The sequence below is a fragment of the Cryptotermes secundus genome, unplaced genomic scaffold (assembly GCF_002891405.2).
Source record: "Cryptotermes secundus unplaced genomic scaffold, Csec_1.0 scaffold73, whole genome shotgun sequence".
Lineage (NCBI taxonomy): Eukaryota > Metazoa > Arthropoda > Insecta > Blattodea > Kalotermitidae > Cryptotermes > Cryptotermes secundus.
In genome coordinates, this window is record NW_019738871.1 from 1,822,533 (window position 1) to 1,849,125 (window position 26,593).

At 39.7% G+C, this 26,593-nt stretch overlaps 2 protein-coding genes across 6 annotated transcripts; both read left to right on the top strand.

Annotated features, from left to right (window-relative positions):
- LOC111871050 (frataxin homolog, mitochondrial) lies at window positions 1-3,484 on the top strand. The gene is made up of 4 exons (XM_033754083.1): window positions 1-10; window positions 1,330-1,405; window positions 1,684-1,804; window positions 3,170-3,484. The coding sequence occupies exons 1-4, from the start codon at window positions 1-3 to the stop codon at window positions 3,416-3,418; spliced, it is 456 nt and encodes a 151-aa protein (XP_033609974.1). The 3' UTR covers window positions 3,419-3,484.
- LOC111871063 lies at window positions 3,328-26,531 on the top strand. 5 transcript variants are annotated; one of them, XM_033754098.1, is made up of 13 exons: window positions 3,328-3,410; window positions 5,897-6,187; window positions 9,861-10,213; window positions 12,239-12,438; window positions 14,515-14,621; window positions 15,656-15,871; window positions 17,015-17,218; window positions 18,698-18,818; window positions 19,970-20,187; window positions 21,213-21,610; window positions 22,544-22,658; window positions 23,699-23,875; window positions 25,794-26,531. In XM_033754098.1, the coding sequence occupies exons 2-13, from the start codon at window positions 6,017-6,019 to the stop codon at window positions 26,001-26,003; spliced, it is 2,490 nt and encodes an 829-aa protein (XP_033609989.1). In that variant the 5' UTR covers window positions 3,328-3,410; window positions 5,897-6,016; the 3' UTR covers window positions 26,004-26,531. The 5 variants fall into 5 exon arrangements, with proteins under 5 accessions (XP_033609989.1, XP_033609988.1, XP_033609990.1 ...); XM_033754097.1 differs by having other exon boundaries at window positions 3,344-3,425; XM_033754099.1 differs by having other exon boundaries at window positions 3,407-3,481.
- The last annotated feature ends 62 nt before the right edge of the window (window positions 26,532-26,593 follow it).

The window sequence follows — 26,593 nt, forward strand, 5'->3', positions numbered from 1 at the left end:
ATGAACCAGGGTATGTTATACCGTGTGCGGGTAGTCCCACGTGCAGGTTTGAATTTCCCCACTCATGTATGAATAATGGATGTTTAAATTAAATCCAGTAGCTTACTAGTGGTTATGAAACCGTTAAGCCATTGTCGACAGTCTCAACATCACGTTTGAATTTCCCACCAATATATGAATAGCGGTAGTTAGCCAGTGATTGCGTTACGGTTACGTCATTGTCTATGACGCACCATCCGGTCTGTAGTAGCATTACAGAGCGTTAGAGCGCGTTAGAGCATGGAGCATTGAAGCGGTTGAATCGGCGGAATCGGGTTAGAGGGGTTAGAGGCAGGCGAGGAAAGTGTTGTCATGGTGCATGGTTCGAATGTCGGACAAGGCACCGACTAACCGGACTTTCTGTCCATGCAAATGCTAGGAAAAACCTGGATTGGACCACGACCGANTCTTTGGTGGAGTTTGTTGTAGAGCAGCGTTTGATTGTTGCAGAGTATTTAATGAAATTATAATTACAGCGTTAAATCGGTAACGATCTAGACTTATTTTCGAGAGGTGCTTGGTTCGAATATCGGACAAGGCACCGGCTAACCGGACTGAGGCTTCCAAGGCTTTCTGTCCATGCAAATGCTAGGACAAAACCTGGATTGGACCACGACCGGCTCTCTCAAAACCATTTCTAACGCAACTATCATCTGACCCTTCGGCGCTGTTATAAAGTAGATGCTGAAAGCTCCGTGAAATAACCTCTTAAATAGTATTTGTTTAGCGAAAAGTTCACCAAATAAGCATTTAGTGAAAATCATTCGATAGCAGGGATAAGTACGAAACTCTTGACAATTATCGTGGAATGTGATATGCAAATGGTCAACTGATGACAAGAAATTGTGAAGAGTGCTTTGGCGGCAGTTACAGTCATTAACTTATTGATCAAACTTTCCTCGAGTATGTTACCAAGGTTCTGCAGTAGAGTGTGGCTGAGAGTTAACTCAGTGAAAGTGGAAGCTTATGTAAAATGCAATAAAATAACCGGAGGATTTACAAATATTGCAGAGCGTAAAAGGTGCATTCANCAGGACTCGTCATATACATACATACACATCCTCCACTTTCCATAAACATCCATACAGGGAACAAACCCAGGATGTGGAATTAGTCATCAAACACATACACAAAGTCACACAAGTCACACCGCGAAGATCACCCACATTAATTATCCAGCACATACAACAATACAAGGCAAAAAGAGTAAACAAACATAAGTCACAAGTAACCACAATACAACTCCTCACATCTCCCTTACCAACTATATTAAAATGTGGCGTTAAGCAGAGGTAGTTTCTGCTGGATGGTTTATTTACTGGCACTGTTCTCAGTTCGTATATTGTGTGGTTTGGAATGAAAGGTGGTAGGATTATATGGATGGCATGAAACTGTAGTGGTCTTTACCACCGATTACCTGAAGTGAAATCATCTTGACTGGGGTCTTTGACTTGGTATTACAGAGTGGTAGAGTGCAAGGTTGCTAATACTGTGATACTCTGAAATCTGAGAACTTTATACATATGAGTTGTGTGATGTTCCTGTGCATATGACCGTGATGTGGTAGTTGTTGTATTGTCTAAGCTTCCAACAGTTCTGTTTAAGATGCATTTGCTATATAAGGCTTGTCTCTTTCTCTTCTAGGCCATTAACCCCTCTCACATATGAACAAGTGTGTAATGATACTCTGGACTCTCTTTCTGAGTATTTTGAAGAACTAGTTGAGAAAGCATCCCATCTGAAGTCTGCAGATGTATCATACAGCGTAAGTAACCATCGTATTTCCTTCACCAGTAATACTATTCTAAATTGCTATCCATCGTAGTTTTGAGCCCTATTTGTTGATGCTAGGTGTGACAATGTTTTGAACTGGTTAATAACAAAGCTTTTTTTTATTTAATCAAAAATATAGTTTTTATATGTTATTTCTGTTCCCAGTATTTAAATTTTGAAATATTTTAAAGCGGTTGACAGTTATTATGATGGGAATTTGTCATTCATTTTGGTTTTGTAACATGTTCATATAATTAGATGTTTCTACAGTTGAGTGTTTTATATACTATACCCACAGAAGAATATTCTAGCATAAAGTTCAATATGTTGTAGTTCCAAATAAAAAAAAATATTTATATAGCTGTAAATGAATTTAGGTTGACAACACCATTATCGAATAAAAAAATAACCAAATTGAAACACTGCGGGTTTATTGAAGAGAAACTGGATGAGATTAACGCTAGACATAAATATTCCACTTGAAAATCCCTTAGATACCTTGCACAGGAGACCACAGTTTAAGGTTTCTAGGTTCAAGTTAGTTCTGCATCTGAAAGGAACTTCAGTGTGTGAAAGTGAACATTTTATAGAGGTGTAAGGAATGCATTTGTAACAGAAGGGACCATTTCTGGCATTTGCTGTGATCTGTGTGGGTTTTCTGTCTGATTTGTAGGCTTAGGGGCTGCAGGGCATGTAGCATGGATGGGGGAGATGAGGAATGCATATAAGATATTGGTGGGAAAGCCAGAAGGAAAGAGGCCACTGGGAAGACCAAGGCATATGTGGGTGGACAGTACTAAAATGGATCTTAGAGACATAGGATGGGATGGTATGTATTGGATTGAGCTGGCTCAGGATACGGATCAGTGGAGGGCTCTTGTGAACACGGTAATGAACCTTCGGGTTCCATAAAATGCTGGGAAATTCTTGAGTAGCTACACAATTGGCGGTTCCTCCAGAAGGGCTCAGCTCCATGAGTAAGTAAGTAAGGGTTAGGAGCTAGTGAATTGCTCTGTGGTTCTATGCACACAAGGGGTTGATGTAGGGAGCTTGCGTCTGTTCCACTGGACCAGCTGAACATTTTATGATAGGTGTCCAAATAATCTTACTGCATAATGTTTAGTGAATGCTTGTATCTGATTCATAATTTATTTACATCAGTAAACTGTTACACAAGTACAGTTGGACAGCTGTGCTTGTCTAGCCATCTTTGTGTAATTATACCTTGCTGGCTGAATGGATTTTGTTGATAATTATTATTGGGCTTCAAATTTTGTACTATTTAAAATCAAAGGTACTAAAAGTTTTGCCAGATTATACAGAATAGAGAGTTTGACACAGCTGCTGTGGTTTTCAGGATGGTGTATTAACAGTGCAGTTTGGGGTGCCCTATGGTACATATGTGATCAACAGACAGGTCCCAAACTTGCAGATCTGGTTGTCATCTCCTATTAGTGGACCAAAGCGATATGATTTTCACAATGGATGCTGGATGTACCGCCATGATGGGGTCTCATTACATGAGCTCCTGAATCAGGAGATCCCTAACATCGTGAATCAAGACGTTGATTTCTTCCGTTGTGCCTACAGTGGCAAGAGTAAATAGGACTGCTGTGTGTTCATTGTCATTATACTTGGAGTTTCGTTGCAATAAAATGCATACTCCCCGGTATTGGTTTATAGTGACTTTTGTTTTGTAATTTTTCTTTTGGTTCCCTATGCACCCTTTTGACTCATTTCCATTTACATAAAATATTGCAGTTATCTAAATAGGTACTGTGCATGGGTTTAGAGGCCAGGCTTGGAAAATAATTCAGCATATTCAGGAAAAATAAGTGTATTTCACATATCATAATGAGTGACATAACTGAACTCTGCCATAAATTACCAGGCAGGTTCGCCTGACTGACTTATACACTCAAGGTAGGTAGTTTGAATTTCAGCTTCCACACCAGTTCTCATTGCTATGAATTTTCATTGTTTTCCTCTGGTACTCCAGGTAAATCCCAGGAAAGTATCTTGAGGTGTACCACAAATACTTTCTTCCTTGTCCTTTGTTTTTCATTGTGTAGTCTCATCCTCTTATTAAACGCAACATGATAATTGTCATAACATTAAACTCCCTCTTATCTGGCAAGTATGAGTTACGGGGTATGCCTGTTACATAAGTGTGTCAGTTATGTGAAGAAAACTCAGAGAACCCAATTTTCATCCTTTTCCAATAGTTTAATGTTTCCATTTTCTGTTTAAAAGTCAGAACAGCATGTTTTTGCTGAACTTATGTAGGTGTCTTCTTAACTGACGTAGCAGATTGATGGGCAAAAGATTTGAGATATACTGTAATGTGATCACTAATGCAGCTAGCCTGTACTGTAATAACACATAGGTGTGACTATAGTGTCCTCCCTCATGTAGTGACCTACATGAGGGAGGACAGTGAGCAGCGCTGCAAGTGGTGGCTGGGAGAACTACCACATGGCAGATGAACATATGCACATCACAACATTGTCTTTTTAATTAACTTTGTAAAAGCGGTACATTTTATTTGAAACTTTTGCTGGTTGCGTGAGAATTCCAGGTGCTTAAATACCAGATAACTGGGAGTTTTCTAGTATGTTGTAACCAGTTATTAACACTTAAAATATTGACACCTGAGTATCAGAGTGTTCTGTCTCCGCTTTTGGGCAAAAATAAGACAGTGCACTCCTTTCAATCTCCATACTGTGTTTCAGTATCTCCACGTACTTCCATAGTTTTACCGTAACAGCAAGCATGATATTTCAGAATGTGTCTTGTTCTAAGTCTCATTTACACAGCAGTTGATCCTCAAAACTTCAAACCTAGTTTCCAGAAAATTGATATTTATGGACATAGTACACTCTAGTACTCAGCTGGTAATATCTTGTGTCAGCTCTAATAAATATTTGTTAAGTGTGCAACAGTGATTAACAGTTGCAATATGCAAATAACAGGGTAGAGCTGAAGAATAATGGTCAATTGCATAAGAGTGAATGAGGAGCCCATGTAAATGAAGATCTGCTTTCCTGTGCCTTCTGTAATCAATATTATGTAACTTTGCTGGTGATAAAGAATTAGTAAATAACTGAAGAATTGTTTACACATAATGGTTTTGTTGTTTTATGACATTGTAGGTTTCATTTTGGTTATTGGATCTATCGCAACAAATACAGAAACAGTAATAAAGTGCTATTAGTAGCCAGTCACTCCACCCATACAAATCATTTTAAGAATGTATGGTTGTAATATTAGTGTAGTTTCATTGGTAAAGTTTATCACATTGATGATTCTATTTCTATAGATAGTAAACTCTGTCATTAGCGTTTCTTCTGAACTGCTGAGCTCATTTCTATTGAAATGATACAGAATCCAGCTCTAAGTTATGCTAATTAAATTTCATATGCATATCTATGTCACGAGGGGCATGCAGTAACATAGTTGTTTCAGGCACTATGCTACAAGTCGGAAGGTCGCAGGCTCAAGTCCTGATGAGGTCATTGGATTTTTTTTTCAATTGACCTAATCCTACCAGCCGCACTATGGCCCTGCAGTCGACTCAGCCTCTAACAGAAATGAGTACCAGGAATTAATTAAATAATTTTCCTGGGGAGTAAAGCGTGGCTGGCGAGTAAGGCTGACAGCCTTACCACCAACTTTGAGCCAATTGTCTAGATAATGTGGGACCCTCAACATCTCACAACCCTATGGACCTCTGAGGCCTGTTACCGAGATAACTTTGCCTTTTTTTTTTACCTTTTTATCTATGTCACCATCCTATCAAATATCTGTAAGTTTAGTTACTTGTAATTAATTCCATGTTTCTCAGATCAAGTTTTTTCTTCACATAGCATTCTTTCATTGTTAAGTTTTCTAAGGTTTCCTTCAGCTCAGTGTACACTGCTCTCCCGCCCAAATTGTTGACCTCTGTGAAAACTCCTTTCCTCGTATTCCTTAGTAATTCATTGAAAGGTTGTATTTATATGTTTGTTATTGCTTCTGTATTGTTAAGTTACTTTTAGTACAGTGGTAACTGAATTATTAATCTCGAGTTCTCTCATTTCTGCAGGAATTTAGTGATGCAATTGCTTGGCTTAGCTCACATTGTTCTATCTGAAGAGAACAGATACACTGCCTTCTAAGGTGAACCATTTATATCAGTTGAGAAAGAGTGAATCGAAATACCATCATGGAGATTATGGAAGAAGGCAACCTGATGGATCGTGTTCGAATCCTGTTGCAACGAGACCTGGGCTACTACCAGACTCACCAGACAGTGTTACAGGAAAATCTTTGTCCGGGCATTGTGGGGGGACTGCTGGACTTCCCGCACTATGCCTCATTTGCTGCTGTCAAGTTGGTGTGTACTGTGGGCTTGAAACTTGTTTTATATTAGCAGGCTTTGGAAGTTCTGAGGTCTATCCCTGTTCAGAATATCAGTAGCAAACAGTGAATGTTGTTATTGTTGATGTGCATTGCTCCTGTTGTTCCCACTGAGTGTCTTGAACATCTGTCCCTTTTTCTTTTCTTCACTTAGTGGGGGGTGGAGTCCAAATGGGTCCACTCGGCACAGCAGCCACTGATTGGCTTATTGTAGCTTGGTTATGATGATGGAGTATTTGGTGGAATGAAGATTGGCAGGTGAAACCAAAGTACTAGGAGAAAACCCAACCCAGTGCCACTTTGTTCACCACAAATCCCACTTGACCAGACCTGGAATCGAACCAAGGCCACTACGGTGGGAAGTCAGCGACTGACTGCTTGAGCTATGGTGCAGCCTGCATCTGTCCCTTAGTTCAGAAGTCATTGTTTGCACACACTTTCATATATAGTGGACAGCATGGTATATGCCTAACTCCCTTCTTGAAACAAGCAGAAATTTTAAGATTACTGTCTTCTGGGATATGATACTTTGTAATTTGGTAGATTAATACAGTGTTTTGGTGAAATTTACTGCCTTCATCATCAGGGTAAGAGTGTAAGTTGAAACCTTTGTAGGACCACTGATTCCTTCCTCTGTTTCTCCCTATTTCTTTCACACCACATTTTCTTGTTTATGTTTAGTACTTATTATTTTTATTTAATCCTTTGACGCGGTAATTTAAATTCCGCGGCTGCGTCTCCTGCGGTAATATATTCAGCCGGCCATTTAAATTTTGCTCGAAAATTATTTATTCATCATTGTTCTTAAATTCTATGAGATAGGAACATGAAACTTTCACTAAAATGATCTTAAAAGGTGGTTTTATAACCTTACCTTATAATATGAGCGCCCTTTATATCTTCAATGGAAGCANCTTTTTATCTATGTCACCATCCTATCAAATATCTGTAAGTTTAGTTACTTGTAATTAATTCCATGTTCCTCAGATCAAGTTTTTTCTTCACATAGCATTCTTTCATTGTTAAGTTTTCTAAGGTTTCCTTCAGCTCAGTGTACACTGCTCTCCCGCCCAAATTGTTGACCTCTGTGAAAACTCCTTTCCTCGTATTCCTTAGTAATTCATTGAAAGGTTGTATTTATATGTTTGTTATTGCTTCTGTATTGTTAAGTTACTTTTAGTACAGTGGCAACTGAATTATTAATCTCGAGTTCTCTCATTTCTGCAGGAATTTAGTGATGCAATTGCTTGGCTTAGCTCACATTGTTCTATCTGAAGAGAACAGATACACTGCCTTCTAAGGTGAACCATTTATATCAGTTGAGAAAGAGTGAATCGAAATACCATCATGGAGATTATGGAAGAAGGCAACCTGATGGATCGTGTTCGAATCCTGTTGCAACGAGACCTGGGCTACTACCAGACTCACCAGACAGTGTTACAGGAAAATCTTTGTCCGGGCATTGTGGGGGGACTGCTGGACTTCCCGCACTATGCCTCATTTGCTGCTGTCAAGTTGGTGTGTACTGTGGGCTTGAAACTTGTTTTATATTAGCAGGCTTTGGAAGTTCTGAGGTCTATCCCTGTTCAGAATATCAGTAGCAAACAGTGAATGTTGTTATTGTTGATGTGCATTGCTCCTGTTGTTCCCACTGAGTGTCTTGAACATCTGTCCCTTTTTCTTTTCTTCACTTAGTGGGGGGTGGAGTCCAAATGGGTCCACTCGGCACAGCAGCCACTGATTGGCTTATTGTAGCTTGGATATGATGATGGAGTATTTGGTGGAATGAAGATTGGCAGGTGAAACCGAAGTACTCAGAGAAAACCCAACACAGTGCCACTTTGTTCACCACAAATCCCACTTGACCAGACCTGGAATCGAACCAAGGCCACTACGGTGGGAAGTCAGCGACTGACTGCTTGAGCTATGGCGCAGCCTGCATCTGTCCCTTAGTTCAGAAGTCATTGTTTGCACACACTTTCATATATAGTGGACAGCATGGTATATGCCTAACTCCCTTCTTGAAACAAGCAGAAATTTTAAGATTACTGTCTTCTGGGATATGATACTTCGTAATTTGGTAGATTAATACAGTGTTTTAGTGAAATTTACTGCCCTCATCATCAGGGTAAGAGTGTAAGCTGAAACCTTTGTCGGACTACTGATTCCTTCCTCTGTTTCTCCCTATTTCTTTCACACCACATTCTCTCGTTTATGTTTAGTACTTATTATTTTTATTTAATGTTATCCTACCCTCTTCCCACACAGCTTGACTTTGTCTCTGTTGACATCACCAATCTGCATGCAGGTCTTTGTTGGGACTTTGTTTCTTATTCCTTCCCATTGGGTCTGATAATCCTTTTCAGGGTCAATGATTCCTTCCCTCCTGTTCTGTGGTATTTATTAGAAGATCATTATAAGTTTTGTGTAAGGTAGCTCTAGTATGTTAGGTGTTAATAACTGAAGGACTTTCTACCATTTTCATTGAAGAAGAATAAAAATTAAGAGTGTTTCACAACAGGGTGTTGAGAATAATTGGACCTAGGAGGAAGGAGTGACATGACATGGGAGAAAATTGCACAAGGAGTTTCATGATTATATACTCTGCACCGAATATTAGTAGAGCAATCAAAGCAATGAGGATGTGTTCAGTAGGACATGTAGTATGCATGAGAGGGATGTGAAATACACGCAGAATTTTCATTTGAAAATGATGGAGGTGACGCCCTCTGGTTTTGGAGGGAAGCTGTGAATATATTGAATAAGCAGTCGCGGACAGCCGACAAGGGGTGGCCCTCCAGCTTGGGGGTTGGGCGTGGGGCTAACAACTCACCGTAAAAAATCATCATGTTACGAAAGTGAACACACCTGAAGGGAAGAAATCATTTGGATGACATGCATAAATGGAAGATAATATTAAAATATATCTTACATATGAAGGTTTGAAGGGTGTGGACTGGATTAATTCTGCTAGGATAGAGACCATGGCAGGCTCTTGTGAATGCCATAATGAAACTTCAGGTTTCATGAAAGCTGAATGAGTGTTAGCTTTCCAGAAGGGATTCTGTTCCATGGAGTTAGTTTTGTCAAAAACTCAATATAAATAGAACTTTACCATTCTGTAGTTCAGCATCCCATTGCAATTGTTCAAATTTGGTTCCATTGTTTATCTTCCATCAGAATTGCAACACTTTTACATTCTACACTTCAACCTTACATGTTTCGGCGTCAAATGGCCATCTTCAGATGTTTTTTCCTGTTACAGATATTTTACTAAAACTGTATTAAAAACTGCTACACTGTTTTAATTCATGTTAAAATCACACGCTGTAGTTTTCTTAAGTAACACGAGATAAAATCCTTTAAAATTTAAGTTGCATATTATTTCACCTCACCTGGGGTGTTGTCATTTTCGTAAATATATCAAGGTGTTTTTCTTGGCAGCTTGTCATTCACATTTATGGTCTACTTTCAGTTTTTGACTGCCATATGCTCCTGGTTTGTGTGCACTTCCTCCACAGCGTGTGGTGTTGTCTTTACTAGTTTACCAGCTGTATTGTTTGTGTGTACATTATTTCATTTTATTTTTGACAGTTTATGTTACATATTTTGAAGTATATAGGAATATATTGGCTAAAACTGCATTGCAGGTGTTATGGTGGGAAGAAGAGTACGTGGCGGCATTCCGCTGTGCGTCTGGTTTATTGGAACGTGCAAGTGATATTCCCGTGGAGCAACCCGAATCCGAAGAGCTTGATCGAGGTTGTGGAGGCATTGCTGTCACCAAGACCTCAGCCCCAACTGAGTTTATAAGTCTTGTAGCTGATTCGTCAAGCCAGTTACTGGAACATTTGCACACCCTCAGCCAGGAAGCCCTTGACCATGCTGACCTCACTGTATTGACTGGGACTCTAGGAGCAGCTGCCCTCATCAGGAACTGCCTGTGGTGCTACAATGAGAAACTTAAGAATAAAGAACGGACCCAGTCTAAACAAAATGTCACGTAAGTGTGCGCTCGTTAATGTAAGTGCCTCTCCTGTTTCTCTTCTGTACTGTTTTTCAACTCATAACTAAGTCATTCCATAGCATACTCCTTTCGTATATGTTTGTTATTCAGCTGTTAAATGTTATATACATCCTCAGACTTCTTAATCATTTTCCAAAAATCCCACCATTTGACTCTGTTTAAAGCCAGTTTAAATATGATATCATGGTCACAGGCTATTTCTCTCAGGTTGTTTTGTTATAGTATGTGCATAGTTGTCATTGATTGTGAAGGGAGAATATGCGCAAATAATTGAATAACATGGGTAATCCATGCTACTTTGTGGTTTCTCCCTACTTTGGTAATCTTTGGGCATGATTAGGAGACCATGGTGCTAGTTGATTGTAGAAGTCCAGAAATGCACCCGTAGTGTTCACTTTATTAACTAGCTCAAAAATAATATGACTTACAGAAAAAATATATTTTCCTAATAATGTGTGTTTAATTTTTCACTTCACCTTTTGTTCAAAATACTTCTCACTGAAATAAATTTGATGTGTATCGGAAAGTTCCCAGACTAGGTCAAAACAGAAATTCTGGCTTAACTTACTCAATTTTGGCTGCCATTTCCTTCAAAATTGGCTCCTTGGGAATGTATACATCAATCCTGTTATTATTAATGTGTAGGCCATATTCTTTTATAGACCTAGTGTCCATGTGGCAAGCAAGGATAAGTGAGCAAAAATGAACCGCTCCTACTCCCGTCTTCCCCCTACCACCTACAACCATCGTGAAGTCTGGAGTGGTTCATCGTCACAGGCTCTCGCATTGTGTTCACAATACTCCCTAAGGTTGTCGTAGGGAATCCCAGCTCACAGCAGAGGGCCTGTCAGAAGTTATAATGATTGCCCATATAACAATAACAAGATTTAATAAGAACAAAACACAATATAACGCACTACAAGAATATACAAAAAAATAGAGCACTGCGGGCATACAATGTCGCTATCAACCCAACATACACGGCTGATTTCAGCCCTATACTTATCAGCACTTCACAGGATCAAACTCAGCCGACATGCCCAGTTTCACTGGCCCACCTACATTATGTACAGAAGTCGTTACACCACAACATGACTTCACTACCACTTCTTGGTTAGCCACAGGCGGCCCCAAAGAAAATATATATACTAACTAAACAACTCTACGTATTGCTGCCATACCTTTCCCCTGATGGCTGGTGACCGCAAATAACCCTGATGTCTGCGGCCAGCTCTGGACTACACTGAAACTAGATTTAGAAAAACCCTGCCGAACTTAAATTTAGAAATTCCTCCCGCTGGTCTGCCAATGTGCTTGCCTGAGTGGATCCACTATCAGACTACACCGCTGCTCCAAAAAAAACTTCCTTCCAAGACACAGGGGTAGGAAGGGAGGGGAAAAAAACCACGTGGTATAGGGGAGGAGGAGGGGGTAAGCTCTAGGACAATGATAAGGGGTAGCGTGGAAGGTATGGCTGGAAGCCACGACGTCACGGAAGGGAGCTGTTGCTTCAGCGTGGCTCAAAAGTATGGCAAGAAGTAGCAAGGTGTGGTTTTCAGTTGCTTTATGAATGGGAGAGAGAGAGAAGATGACATACTGTAGCTAAGGACCCCTTATAACCTGTGCACACACTATTGCCCTAATTTCTTTTGGTGGGCTTGATTACATCCACTGTACATTCTCATTGGAATGGTCAGGTCTAGAAATGCGGACACCATATAGTGAGTACATTTATGGTGGTGGGACAGGCCAGTTTTGTTTACACATTAGGTTGAAAGCAATAGGCCATTTTACCAGTAGATAGGTAGACCAGTGGTAGTGTTATTTGCAATCTCTTTATGACACCATTTCCGTCATCATCAATATATTGGTTCTTCACCAGATCCTCAGACCGTAAGATATTTGAGGATGACATTGAGACAGCTCACTGCCTTCTGTACCTCTATACAGCGGACCAGTAGCATTTGGAAGAATGCTATTGATACATGCCCTGTATTGTAGGTTATCTCTTCATGCGAGTTACCGCAAATTCCATGAGATGGCAGAAGCTTTGGCAGAGAGGTTGCTGGATCTTCACTGTCGCTTGCTGTCACTGTATGTTCTGCAAGATGCTGAGTGCCTTCATTGGGACGACCCCCATCCATTCTTTGAGGGAGAACGTGGGTCTTTTGTTGTTCAGATGTGGTGGCTGTATATGCAAGGTAATAATTTCTTCAGAATCCCTGCCATATTCCTGTAAACAAAGAGCCTATGTCCCAAAAGTATGTGCAGTTCATAGACATTTTCTATCAGTTCCATACATTACCTGGTTCTGTTTCATTCCATTAGTTATAATTTTAGCTTGTTGCCGAGCCTGGGGCACACGGTAGCATAGTGGTTAAGGCACTGTACTACAAGTCAGAAGGTCGCGGGTTCATATACCGATGAGGGCCGCACTATGGCCCTGGGGTTCTCTCAACCTCTAACAGAAATGAGTACCAGGAATTAAATAAATAATTTTCCTGGGGAGTAAAGCGCGGCCGGCGCGTAAGGCTGACAACCTTACCGCCATCTTTGAGCCGATTGTCTAGAAAATGTGGGAACCTCAACGTCTCACAACCCTATGGGTCTTCACGGCCTGTTACAGGGATAGCTTTACTTACTTTACTTACTTTATTGTTGCCGAGCCTACCGCTACAAGCTTTGTAAGAATTGCCAAGCTGTTTCATAAAATTATAGTAACAATTGCAAAAATGATCTTTGTGCCAGAGTTATGAGGTTGAAGGTGTTAAAAATCAAAATATTTTGGTGGTTGTGCCATCTCTCAACATGTAAGTTGTACCCAGTGCAAAACAGATGTTTAAGCATTGGCCAGATTGGATGATGATTAGATCTAGAGGACCTTCTTCATTGCTTCAGTCATTTTATTAATATGAAAAATGTTAAATCATTTTCCAAAATACCGTACTACCCTGTCCCTCTACAGTGGCTTCTTATTCTCAGCTGATTCGTCAATGCGACTGCAGTTAGTTCTGGAAGCTTGTGAGTGGAATCACTTTGTCAAGTGTTTGGTATGGATGATAGTAATTTTGTCAAGCATATAGTGGATTTTTAGGTCTGTTATTGATAAGGTGTTACAAATTCTAAATGCAAACAGTAAATTTGATACATTGTAATGGAGCTCAAATACATACTGTATTTACATTTTATTCCAAAGTTTCAGTTTAAAAATGGGGTACAGTGTATACAAGTAATTACTATAGGATTCTGACGATGGTGTATAACACACTGATATATTGGGTTTTTCGACTTTATCCATCGTCCTGGTTTTTAAGATAACTAATAAAATCACGACGTTTCTATGTTTCGGAAATTGGATCTGTTTCCGTCCTCAGGTGAAGGAAAACACCTATTCTGTTGGGTCTGTTAGAGAGAGCTAGCCTCAATCACTAGACAAACCGATGTCACAAAACATGAAGATTATAAACACCTGAGACCAGGCTAAGTCCATGAGAGCTAATAAGAAAAATATTCATAACAAATTGTTACAAACACATACAAGCGTGGAACTAGGATAGATAGATCTGTAGAAACGTCGTGTTTTTATTAGTTATCTTAAAAACCAGGACGATGGATAAAGTCCAAAAACCCAATATATCATAGTGTATACAAGGCTCAAGATGTTGTTTGTGAAACACCACAAATATGTTGTGTATTCTCTCTGTGCATGTGGCTGAATGTGTAGACAAGTAATTTGTTGATTGGTCAGGTAAAGTGCTGCTGATCCTCACCAGCACAGTCAGTCTTAGTTTCAGGACCCATCAAGACCCATGACCATATTTTTGTTCTTTTCAAGACTTTTACTTATTTTGAAATTGGGCCTCCTCTTCAGTGAGCAAAGGGGTCTGACTACTAGTGGTCACTCCCCCTATACTGGTGGTGCCAGAATAGTTTCTGTCTGCTCAGTAAATTGCTGCTGGCCCTCGCCAGCATGGTCATGATTTGTAAGACCAGTTATGGGAATTTGAAAAGGATAATTTCTTTGTGTTTGTTTTTGTGTGTATGTGTACGTATTCTGAATTGAAATGGCTGATGGGTGTTGATGTTAACAGTGTTGAAGCTCTTGTTTTTAATGCCAGAGGACTATAATTAGCTAGTTTCATGACTTAGCTTCAGTTCTGGCATGGCCATGAATCCTCTTGAGAATAGATAGGTTATTTTGAATGTGCTTATACTTTTCTCAGTTCATTTTCAGTTCCATTACCACTCCGACCTTTCTGTTTCTTCCAATATTTTAGGTACAAAAGAAGATCTATGGAACACAGTGCCTCCAAAGATGGCCCAGAGAGTCTTGGCTGGAATGTTGAATGAATCTTTAACAATTCTGGCAGTCCGATACACTCAGGTATGACAGAATGGAGGGATATATTGGTACAAATTTTGTAGAGTTAAATTTTTGTTGTTGCCGAGCCTACTGCTACAAGCTTTCCAAGAACTGTAGGCTGTTTCATAAAATAATGTCACATGATAAGACTATAGATGGGATGAGGGCAAGGCGAGCCCTGAAGCAGGAAATATAAGAGGTTTAAACTTGGCAGCAGTCAAGCACATGACCGTTAGAGTGTCTAGACTGTCATTGTAGCAGGAGCTCTTAACGATAGGGCATGAACTGCTGTACTGCGCCTGAACTGACAGAGGCCTGTATATGTTATATATACATACATTTAATAACATATAAAATGTAAACTGCACATACTGACAACTGACTTACTACTGCTGACTGTGACTCTGGCAAACGGCAGACTCGTCCTCTCGTCAGAGAGAGCACCCCACATCAATAAGCCTACAACAGTCTGACAGTAATGAAAATCTGGTCTTAAAGCCCAGATGGGGGGGGTTTATTCCAAGTCAGACTGGCCGACTCTCTGTCTGTCGTGACATGATTTTGACAGGGGTTGTCCAATGATTGAGGTTATCTGTTTCTAAGGGACCCAACTGAGTAGGTGTCTTCCCCCCACCCCCACCCGAGGGTGGAAACAGATCCAGTTTCTGAAATACGTTTTCTAGTTCTTAGAATACTGGACGATGGACAAAGTCCAAAAACCAAGTAATTCTAAGTGTTATATAACATCGTCAGTATCCCTTAGAATCNACGATGGACAAAGTCCAAAAACCAAGTAATTGTAAATTTTATATAACATCGTCAGTATCCCTTAGAATCCTTTTATTTCGGCGTAATATATATTTTTTAAATCAGTGAGATTATGCATTTAATGATACGAGGAAGAAATAAATTTGAATTATCTGCCATGAGATTTGCATAAGCACTAATATACAAAGGTCAGTTAGATGAGTAGAATTGAAAGAAATATGTTTGGAAAATATGTGCCCTCCAATTTGGAATACACTTCTCCACTTTTGTTATTTCTGTGTTGCCAGGCATTACCAAGCAGTGGGCGTAGCTCACTGTTAGTAACTGATGTCTGCAATCTACTGCTGTGTGTGCGACAGATATTGCCCTCAATATGTAATGATGCTGTCGAGTTGATGGGGCGTACATCACAGAACAAAGTGTTGCATGACGTGCATGCAAAGTGTCATGAGCTCTTGGTATGCCTGATCCTGCGCGGCAGCCCTCTCTCTGCACTCTACAAGGTAATTTCTGCATCACGCTGCAGGATATAGCTGTAGAATAAATAAATATAATGTGTTACTCATAAGCATACTCTATAGCACAGTGTCTTGATAGTTATTTAGCTGATCAAGAGATTTCCTGCTGTTATGAAGTTCTAAGATTCATCATTTGTCATTACACAGGTTCACCATTGAACCATGTCATGAGCCAGTTCAGTCTAAGGTTTCTTCTGGAAGCAGTAGGATTAAATACCAAACAGAGAAGTCTCAATTAGAGCAAACTTGACATTGAGTTTATTGATTTAGGAAAATTGAAATTGAGCGTTAATTGAGGGTAAACCTAAGTCGAGACAAAAATTAAATTTCCATTTCTTTAACTACTCAGACTAGAACTTTGAAGTTTTGTACACTAACTCTGTTAAATATAAGTAGCTCCTGCATGGTATTTCATCTGAATTGAATGACAAATTTTGGAGCCATTACTATATTGATAAAAATTCGCATTTTGAAAACCTATATTCTCTATTTTTGGATGAAATTATGGCTTTGTTCTGTCACCTTATCATGAAGAGAAGCTAGTGATGATTTTCCCACATTTTTATACTTTACTTTTAATAAAACATTTCTGTTAGCCAAGCATAGCTCAAAAAGGCTGCTTCATGCTCATACAAAAGTAGTTAATGTGAAGTCTGCAAACAAAATACATCCAAACTTTTGTTAAACATAGCATGGCAAACAACCAAGAAAATGTTCTTGTTTGTAACACAATTTTTGTAGGAAACACATGCAGAGAAAACTGAGTGTGAACTTTGAAGACGTGTGTGCAGAAATGTGCAGGTGTGATGATTATTGAGAAGGTGAACTCCAGTGAGCTGTTAACAAAATAATCAATGAGAAAAAAATATTATGTATAAAAAATTTGTTCATGCTTAAGCTACTTCTCAACATAGTGACTGCCAGAATTGAGGCACCTGTCATATCGGGGTGTTGGCGGCAGTGGTGGTGATGACTTGCAGCATATTGATAGATAGCAGGAGGTAAAGGCATATAGGCCAGTCTTGAATCTAAGACATTTGGCACAGAAGTTATTTATAAACATTAGACTCAGTTCGTCCTTGCTTGTAGCAGGGTGAAAAGCTGAATCTGTGCGTTGTACTGTTGAAGGTGTTTCGTCATGGAGTGAATGGGGTTGCTATCTTCTCTCCATGGGACAGCTCAGCCCCTGCTCCATGGTTGGTTGTGACTTCTCCTCACTTATATCCTGACCCTCGCAGTAACATCAGTGATCTCACTGACGGGCCTGCCATTGCACTGGAACTCTCTGTGCTTGTTGCACAGCCACAGGCCTCCTGGCCTCTTCTCCTGAAGGTACAGTAAAGTTGTGCCTTTCCTCAATTAATTATGCACCATGCCATGAAAGTGTATGGAGAAGTGGCTGTATAGCTCCACCATTCTTGACATTGGCACTAGGAGGAGGTAAGTGGTCAACTTAACCCCCAAGGAAATAGCACCCAGTATCTATTAGATAGAAGGCTGGGTGGGCACCAGAGCCAGTCTGGATGCTGTGGAGAAGAGAAAAATCTCTTTCACAACTGGGAACTGAACTCGGCAGTCCAGCATAGTTCATTAACATATGATTATGAAAATGGTAGTTTTTGGTTGTCTGTATGTATGCATACATACAGACGAAAAACTACCATTTTCATACCATTTTCATAGTTTTTGGTTGTCTGTATGTATGCATACATACAGACGAAAAACTACCATTTTCATAACCAGAGTTACTGAAAACATGTAAACCCATCAGAATCTTCAGATCAATTTTTTCGCAATCACAGAACTTTCTCATACTTGTATGTACTGCTTCTATGAGAAAGTTAAAATGCCTTGACCACCTTAACTCCTGGCTTTCTCATTTGAACACTAGGTAGTCCAGTTTTTTAGCACTTACTCTGACACTAGGGCCGTGCCATAGCTCAAGCGGTTAGTCGCTGGCTTCCTACCACGGTGGCCCGGGTTTGATCCCAGGTTTGGTCAAGTGGGATTTGTGATGGACAAAGTGGCGCTGGGGTAGGTTTTCTCTGAGTACTTCGGTTTCCCCTGCCAATCTTCATTTCTCAAATTGCTCCACAATCACCCTCGCCTATCATTTGGGTCTCGTACAGTAGGACAGAAGTGGCCGCAGTACAAGGGACTTAGTCCCAACCCACTAGCAATAAAAAATACTTTGACACTGCAGAATGAGCTGTATAAATCCTGAAGTTGCTAGTTATGTAATTTCTTAAATTTATCCTGTCTAGACATACTGTATTCTGTTAGGTTGGAGTGTCTTCCTTAGGGCTCATGGTAAAGAGTGATCATTCTTCACAGCCAGACAAAACAGTGTGTATAATAATTGTTTTATATATGTCTGAAGAAGCTGATGAGATAATAAGAATTTTTTAACTACATAATAATGAACGTTTTCTGAATTTATTATTTTGTTACTTTAACTGTTAAAATCGTTACTGTGTATTAAATATTTTACATCATGCATATTTTTCATATGATGAGCCATTTAAGAAAATAGATTCAAATTGCACACTTCACTTATTTTATGTACAATTTGTGCCTTATACCAGATGATAGTACAGGTCTTCTCCACAGAATGTTGTAAATATATGATTTTGAATGATTGTAGCCAAGATTGCTACTGGAAATTAAGTTACTGTTACATTGTCGCACCTTGAAAATGGACATATCAGGAACAAGTTGGCGAGTTATGTGATGTATCATCATTTTAAATTCAGTATGTAACTTCTGTTTCATCTTCATGGAATATATATGTGTATGTGCATTATGTTGCAGGTTCTCACAATGCGTCACTATAGAGTTACATGTGTAATTTTGCAACATCTCATGCGACAGTGTGCAAAAGTAACCATTCAGCCTGCCTGTTGTATTGTGAACGATGCAAAGGAGCAAAAAGGTGGAGTATCAGTGTTGCCATTAACAGATCTGAATTTAAGACGATGGTGTCTCCCATTCTGTGTTTCTAATTTTGTTTGCTTTTTTAGAACCTTATCAACAAGCTCTGTAGGGGCATGCGGTAGCGTAGTTGGTTGAGGCACTATGCTACAAGCCGGAAGGTCGCAGTTAAGTCCCGTTGAGGTCATTGGACTTTTTTCAATTGACCTAATCCTTCCAGCCACACTATGGCCCTGGAGTCAACTCAGCCTTTAACAGGAATATTCTTGGAATATTCTTGGGGATAAAGGGCTGACAACCTTGCCNTATTCTTGGGGATAAAGGGCAGCCAGCGCTGACAACGTTGCCGCCATCTGTGAGCCAATTTTCTAGAAAATGTGGGAACCTCAACATCTCACAACCCTATGGGCCTCCGCGGCCTGTTACAGGGATACCTTACTTTTTTTTTTCTTATCGACAAGCTATGTACTTTTCCATCCTCTTAAATTCAGACATTGATATTATGGTTACTGCTTGCCTGAATATTATGAAACAGTATGTATCATTGTAAAGTCATGGGGTAGGAACAGCACTATTGATATTCAGAGAAATATCTCAGAGATCCCTCATAAGTTATGTTAGCTTGTTTTGGACACATCTGTGAGTATTCAGATGGCTTCAGAAGTGTATTACTCAATTGTGACTTTGAGAAAATAATGAGATATATATAACAATTATTGAATATATTTTGGAACTAATGAACGAAGTAAGTAAGCAAAATGTTAATATTCCTATATTTAATCTGGTTCGTATGTTGAAAATTTATAATTTAATGACATACTGCTTTATTGTAACTTATGTATTCTATGTTATAAGTCAGATATTGAAAGACATAAGAATGTCTGATTGTTGTAATATTTGCACACATTGACGTCCAGTACTTTTAATACTTGTGTTAGAAGTAATGAAGCATTTACTATTGTGACCCTTTAGTTCTTTGACTGAACTACATTTTTAAATACTGATCTGTGGGATGAATCAATGATCAGGATGGTGATGGTTACAGTGATGACTATCTGATAATTGTGGATTACAAACTAAGTGAATATTGCACTGTTATGGCTGTATTTTCCCAGACATGAAACAATTGATATGATGCACTTTATGTCTCAGGTGAAGCAGAACAGTGTGGAGGCTTCCTATGTGGTGACAGAGGTGAATGCTCTTTGGGTTGCAGCCCATCAGAACTACACCTGCCACCCAGTGTAATAGTTTCATCACTGACGTACATCACAACAATGGTGGGAACACAACACGACTTGACACATGTGCTAGTTCCAGTGCTGGAAAAGAATTCTGATTCCTGGGCATCTTGCCTTGACAGACGGCAGGTGAATGGTGATCTCTGTGACTCAGTGTCACCTTTTATGGTGAATCATTCTTGTCAAAAGAAGATCACAGACCACTGTGTTCCCAAAATTTGATCTCGGTTGTTGACAACAATGAAAAATAAAATATTTATTGCTCCCACCAACACAGTAATTCTTTAAGAAATGGAATGTTTGCATTAAAGTCATAAATCTCAAAAGCAAGACAAGTTTTGACCCTTATTGGGTTATCTTCAGGTGTCAGTTAGTGTTAAGGCACTGAACATATACCCAATATGGATCCACATTGTGGGTTGCCTATATACTATACAATATCACATTTGTAACAAGACCCTGAGGGTTATGTATTGCTTAAAAAGCAGTTGGGCCGAGACTGGATGAATATTATGCACCCAGTTAGATATCAAATTAAAGGTAAAATTAAAATGACAGTATATATAGGTGTATATTGTTTCTCAGGTATTTTGGTCTTTCTAGTTTAGTTCTTCTTAGGCGATTGTGTATTTTCTTGTATGAGTGTTGTCTCTCATTTGTTCAGGTTTTAAGGTAGGTGTGGTAGTGCTGTTGGGTTTCTTTTATTGCTAGTGGGGTGAGACTAAGTCCCTTGCACTGCGGCCACTTCTGGCCTATTGTACCAGCCCCAGATGATAGGTGAGGGTGATTGTGGAGCAATTGGTGGAATGAAGATTGGCAGGGGAAACCGAAGTACTCGGAGAAAACCTGCCCCAGTGCCACTTTGTCCACCACAGATCCCACTTGATTGAACCCGGGCCGCCGCGGTGGGAAGCCAGTGACTAACCGCTTGAGCTATGGTACTGCCCTAAGTGCTGTTGGTTAGATGTTATTGTCTTAAGGTATGAAGTATCGAAGCTGGTTGTCTGGATACTGACAGTATCAACAGCATGCATATAGCACCCATATAAACATGAGATGGTGGCAACACTAACAGCATTTGGTGTGTAGTTCTAAAAATTTGTGCGACATCATTAAAGGATGTGAAACATGGCAGTCACACTTTTGACTTTCAGGTGTGGAACCAGAGCCGCCCTCCTTGGCTAGAAGCCATGATGTCACCATTAGAACCAGTTCTGGTGCCTGTGGTCGAGACTCTGATATCAGTCAGTTGCGCTGGGGACTCCTACCTGGATCAAGCTATGGATGTTACATTGGACTGCCTGATACAACTGGTTGAATGTCTCCCTGCTTCAGTTCTCCGAGCAGCAGTAGTGCTTGAGGAGGCCATACCAGCAGATGTTCATCCTATGTCCGGTTCAGTGTTGCTACAGCTTATTATAGCAGCCTTGTACTCCCAGTTGTTGGGTGCTGTTGGAAACAGTACGACAGCACTTGCGGAGGCACTGTGTAGCCTTCATCATTCTGGTCATGACACCAAGATTGAAGCTTTTATTCATGCTGCTGAGGAGCGGTCAGTTCCTTTCTTTTATTCTTATGATTATGTGGAAATCATGGCATTGTGAGGCTTCTGGAGACAGCAGTTTTGGACTGTTTGAGCCCATGTGAACCTGGCTAACAGGTCCAAACATTTTTTTGGGCCCTGTGTTGGAACTGGTAGTGTCTTATGGATAGAGTCTATGTGACAGTATACTAAAATTGGTTGTTATGGTCAGTAAGTCAAGGAATGAGGGAGATTAGATATATTGTGTATTGGGAAGTAAGAAATGTACATAATATTTTGGTTTGAAACTCATTTGTTATTTTGGCATGTAGACCCATTGCTAAGGAACAACCACAAACTAAGTAACTGTATAGCAGCAATTGCTAAGTAATGGCTGTATGTAGTATGGCTGCTGCTAGGCAATGGCTGAGTAGAATTCACATGGGAACCCCAGCAGATATGAGCTAAACAAAAGCACAGCAACAGAGGAACAGTGTTTTCTGTGTGGTCCATGCCAAGATGTTATAAGGAGTACAAGTCAGTGGAGTGGACTCAGTGAAGAGTTGGTGGGTGAGTGAGTGTGTTAAGTTACAGGACTGCTGGGGCTCAGTCATTGTGAGTTGTTGCTGTTAGAAGCTGGTAGCTAAGGCTGGGGACAGTTTGGGAACCCTCAGAGGAAGGGGAACGTCTGCTACTGAAGCCACTACCAAGTAATGGCAGTGAAGGCGTGACTCTGGACACCGATGTGTGTATAATAGTGAAATGTAAAATTTAGTGGTGAGCTGTATCAAGGAGTCCAATAATTCCGATCATCAATCCAAAACACGTGTAATCACACTCATACACGTGACAATATCATTGACGCATGTTCGTACAGTGTTTCTTGGCTTCTCTTCTACTACTTCCTGTTAGCCCAGTTCATGACCATGTTTTACTTAAGCTTTCTTGTGGTAATGCTTACAGTGCACAGATCTCATGCGTGGACAAGAACTGTGTGTCTATGGAGGCAGCACCATACACAGCTGAGATCCTTGTCAGCAACCTCTTGCTTAGTGCAGGAGGCCGCCGCGCTCTTAAGGTAACTTATTCAGTCAAGAGGATTTTCTGCATTCTTGATTTGATTGGGATGTAATCATATTTGATTTGTACTGTTTTATCATTCCTGGCCTCCTCTTATAATAACACAAATGATTTTAATGACTGGTTGATCTGTCATTCTGAAAAGCTGTGAGCAGGCTTTCATTTCATATAGGATATTGGCTCATGAACTCCTTGAAAGTACATGAAATGGTTTTAGGGGAGGCTTACCTCTCCACCCCTCAAAGTGATGATAATAGTGATGGTGATGGTCTTTTATATGAATAGTCATGTGTATGTGTGTGACTGTAGACAGGGTTTGGATTGAAGATTTGATTTATTGACCACTTTAACACACGACTCATATGAATACAGTTAATTATAGCGCCATCGCTGATCTCCACACTTTACAGATCACTACAGGACACACCAAGTCTTTTCAGTCTGCTGTGTTTGCAACAGTCATTCCCTGGTAAATGCTTCTAACAGTGGGGAATCTTCAACTGCACTGTCTAAGTCTTCTGTTTACAGACCCCTACAACTCTTTCTAAACTCTTGCTCCAGTTGCCCTCCTTATAACATCTGGACATGGACCACGTAGGAAACACTGCTCGTTGCTGTGCTCCAATTGTTTCCATGGGCAAATGTTTGTAAATGCATTTTTCAGTAGGGGTTGCATATGTCTGCATATTAATAATCTGTTACCAAGCATCGGATGTTGTTTCTTTGTTAATTTCATGGTAGTGGGGTCTACACGCTACAGTACTGTACTGTTGCTCCTCCCGTGGCGTGGATGCTGGGATCAGACTTTGGGAGGGTCTTGCATGTTATGGCAGCAGTACCAAATGGATTAGGCTCACACAACAACAACATGTCAGCAATAATTGCTTGCTTGTACTTCACATTCTGGCTTGGGTACCAGCTTTTCTGGCTGAGGTCTTCATAGTTTTTCTCAGTCCTTCCCACATACCAATACCTTGAAATAGGCTTCTCCCCTATCCTTTCTCGTTCACTAATCGTGTCTGTATGTTCCATGTGCAGATTATGTGGCAGTTCATGCAGCACAGTTGGCACTGGTTACTGGGTCAGCTGGGAGCTTTAGAGCCCAAAGAGGTGGCCCCTTCTGCTCCACCCCCTATCCCAGCCACGGCATCTCGGCCTGCTCCTACCAAATTGTTGCACACCATGTTCCATGTGGGGAACAGGCCCTTTGACCAGGTGAGGTGACCTCGTAAGTTCAAAACTATCTTTAGACATTGTATATGGGTTTTTATGATCTTAGAAAAATAATTACCTGAAACTAGTGTGTTCTTTGCTATGGAAGTACACCATGAATTTGGCCTTGCAGTTTTGTTGCACAGGTTTTTTAACATACTGGACTCATGTTTGGGTTGACTTTATTCACAGTAACTAATTCCATGCCACAGATTGTTCCTTTAGCAAGACATTTATTCAGGTAGGTGGGTGGATAATATTAAAATGAATCTTAGAGAGATAGGATGGGGTGGTATGGACTGGATTGATCTGGCTGAGGATAGGGACCAGTGGAGGGCTCTTGTGAACATGGTAATGAACCTTTGGTTTCCATAAAATGTTCAGAAAATACTGTATAATTGCACCACTTGTGGATTCTCAAGAAGGACTCAGCTCTGTCAAGTTAGCTGTCTTCCCATCCTGCTTTTTTAAGATTCATTTTATGTATATGTCTAGAACTCTCAAGTGATATCTTTGCTTAAGTTTTTCTAATCAGAATTAGGCAATGGGCACAAATTATGAATAACTTCTTTATTTAAACTGTCACAACAAAACTATATTGAGGTCAGTGCCTAGTTTTGGCTCTGCTACATGTTTTGGCTATTAATAGCCATCATCAGGCAAATACATGGCTAACATATATACACCACTGAACTGTAGTATTAGTAAAATTGGATACAATAATATTAATTATATAAAATACTTGATGTAAAAATACTGTGACATGTTGCGCAACAGAGAACCCCTCNCTGAAGATAGAGTGAACTGATTTGCGAATAGGGTTATAAATTGTGAAACCCCGCAACAGTGTTAACAGATTATTGCGATTAGGGTTATAAAGTGTGAAACCCCGCAACTGTGTGATAATTAATTGTAGCCGTTACTTGTAGGTTGTTGAATAAACCAGTTAACAATCCGAACGGCATCTTCAGTAACGATACATGTTACAATACAATAAATTAGATTATATAAAACAAAAGTTATAGTATAAAACAAGAATAAAATTCTTCGATTGATACTTTACATCAGCCGTGTCAAACATGCGGCCCATGGGCCGCATGCAGCCCTCATAGCCACAGAGTGTGGCCCCTCAACTTCTAGAGCTAATTGATATTAAAATCAATATTAAAATTTTAGTAGAAATATTTTTTGTAAAGACAGTTTTCCAACAGACCAGAAGACGAGAAGTCTCACACAGACATAAATTAGCAGGCTGCAGGAAATTCAATGTTTTGCTATTTCCTAACATAATTTCTTGTGTAATCTCTCTTTTTATGTATTGAAAAGTTGTTTGATACTTGTCAAAAATGGCATTCTCTTGCTTTTTAAAACTGTAAGATATGTGACTTTGGGTAATTATATTGAAATTATTCCTAAATAATAAATAGAATTAAATTTCCTTGTATCAAAATCTAATGTATATTTCTATTTTAAAGTGTGGCCCTGAACTATTATTTATAGGGCTGAGGTGGCCCTCTGTACAAGTTGAGTTTGACATGCCTGCTCTACATCATCGAGTCAGTCATTGGTTTTTGTAATATTTTTGTTGCATTTCCACGGACAATTAATGGCTGAAACATGTAGCAGAGCCAAAACTAGGCACTGCCCTCAGTATAGTTGTGTTGTGACGGGTTTAATAAAGAAGGTATATATTATAACACAACAGAATGCATGAAATGAAAATTACAAATTATGAAGGTCGTCGTCATGTAATTTTTTTACATTGTGTTAACTAAACAGCTTGTTTTGCAGAATATTATTTTAATGGAAGCCATAAGAAGTTGAAATGTGGTAAGAAATTTCTGTCAAAATATGCTGCATTAGCATTTTCCTCTCAACCACAAGGAAACTGTCTCTTACTGAAGTGGGCTTTATGCATTAGCTGTTGGCAGGGACTTGGGAGCTGGACTGGAACAAACTGCTTCAAACTCCTCTCTCACTCACACCAGAACGTCTTTGGGCTCAGCTCTCATGCCGTTCAGAGTTCCGAGAAGGACCGGCCACGCTGAATGAACATGATGCAACAGTTATCAGTATGCTGTCTGAATTGTTCCAGTCAGTAGCAGCTACACCATTATGTCAACGTTTATAGGAATTAAGCGTGAACCCTTGTTAAGGCTTTTTTCATTTACACGAGGATCCTTATTGAAGAATTAGGTGCAATTCAACACCTGAGTTTGGTATCATTGTATGCCTGTTAATGACCCAGTATAAGGGTCGAAACATGTGGGTCAATAAAAACAGATATTGATATGATAGTGTCTACTTTGTTTTAAATACATAATATTGTTGTGTAGACTGCATACTTTTGTATACCTTTTATGTACCTTGTTTACACCATGAGTGACAACAGAAATATTAAATGTGTGTGCATTTTTCTTTTTGTTTCTAGGTGGTTTTTGCATATCTATACAATCTGGGTACTTCAAAAACTTACAGAAAAGCTTGCCATTTACATTGAAACTCAGAATAACGTGACTTTTTATTTTATGATCTGAGATGTATCATGAATAAAGTCTTGTTCCTAGGAGAAGAAGATTATGAAATTATTTTAAGAGGATATAAACTATGGCTTCTTATATTAAACTTTTTTCAGAATACATGCCTCTTATTTGCTTAACTGTTATGTAAGCAGTATGCGTGAAGACACGATGCATTCCACATTAAACAATCCAACTTTTT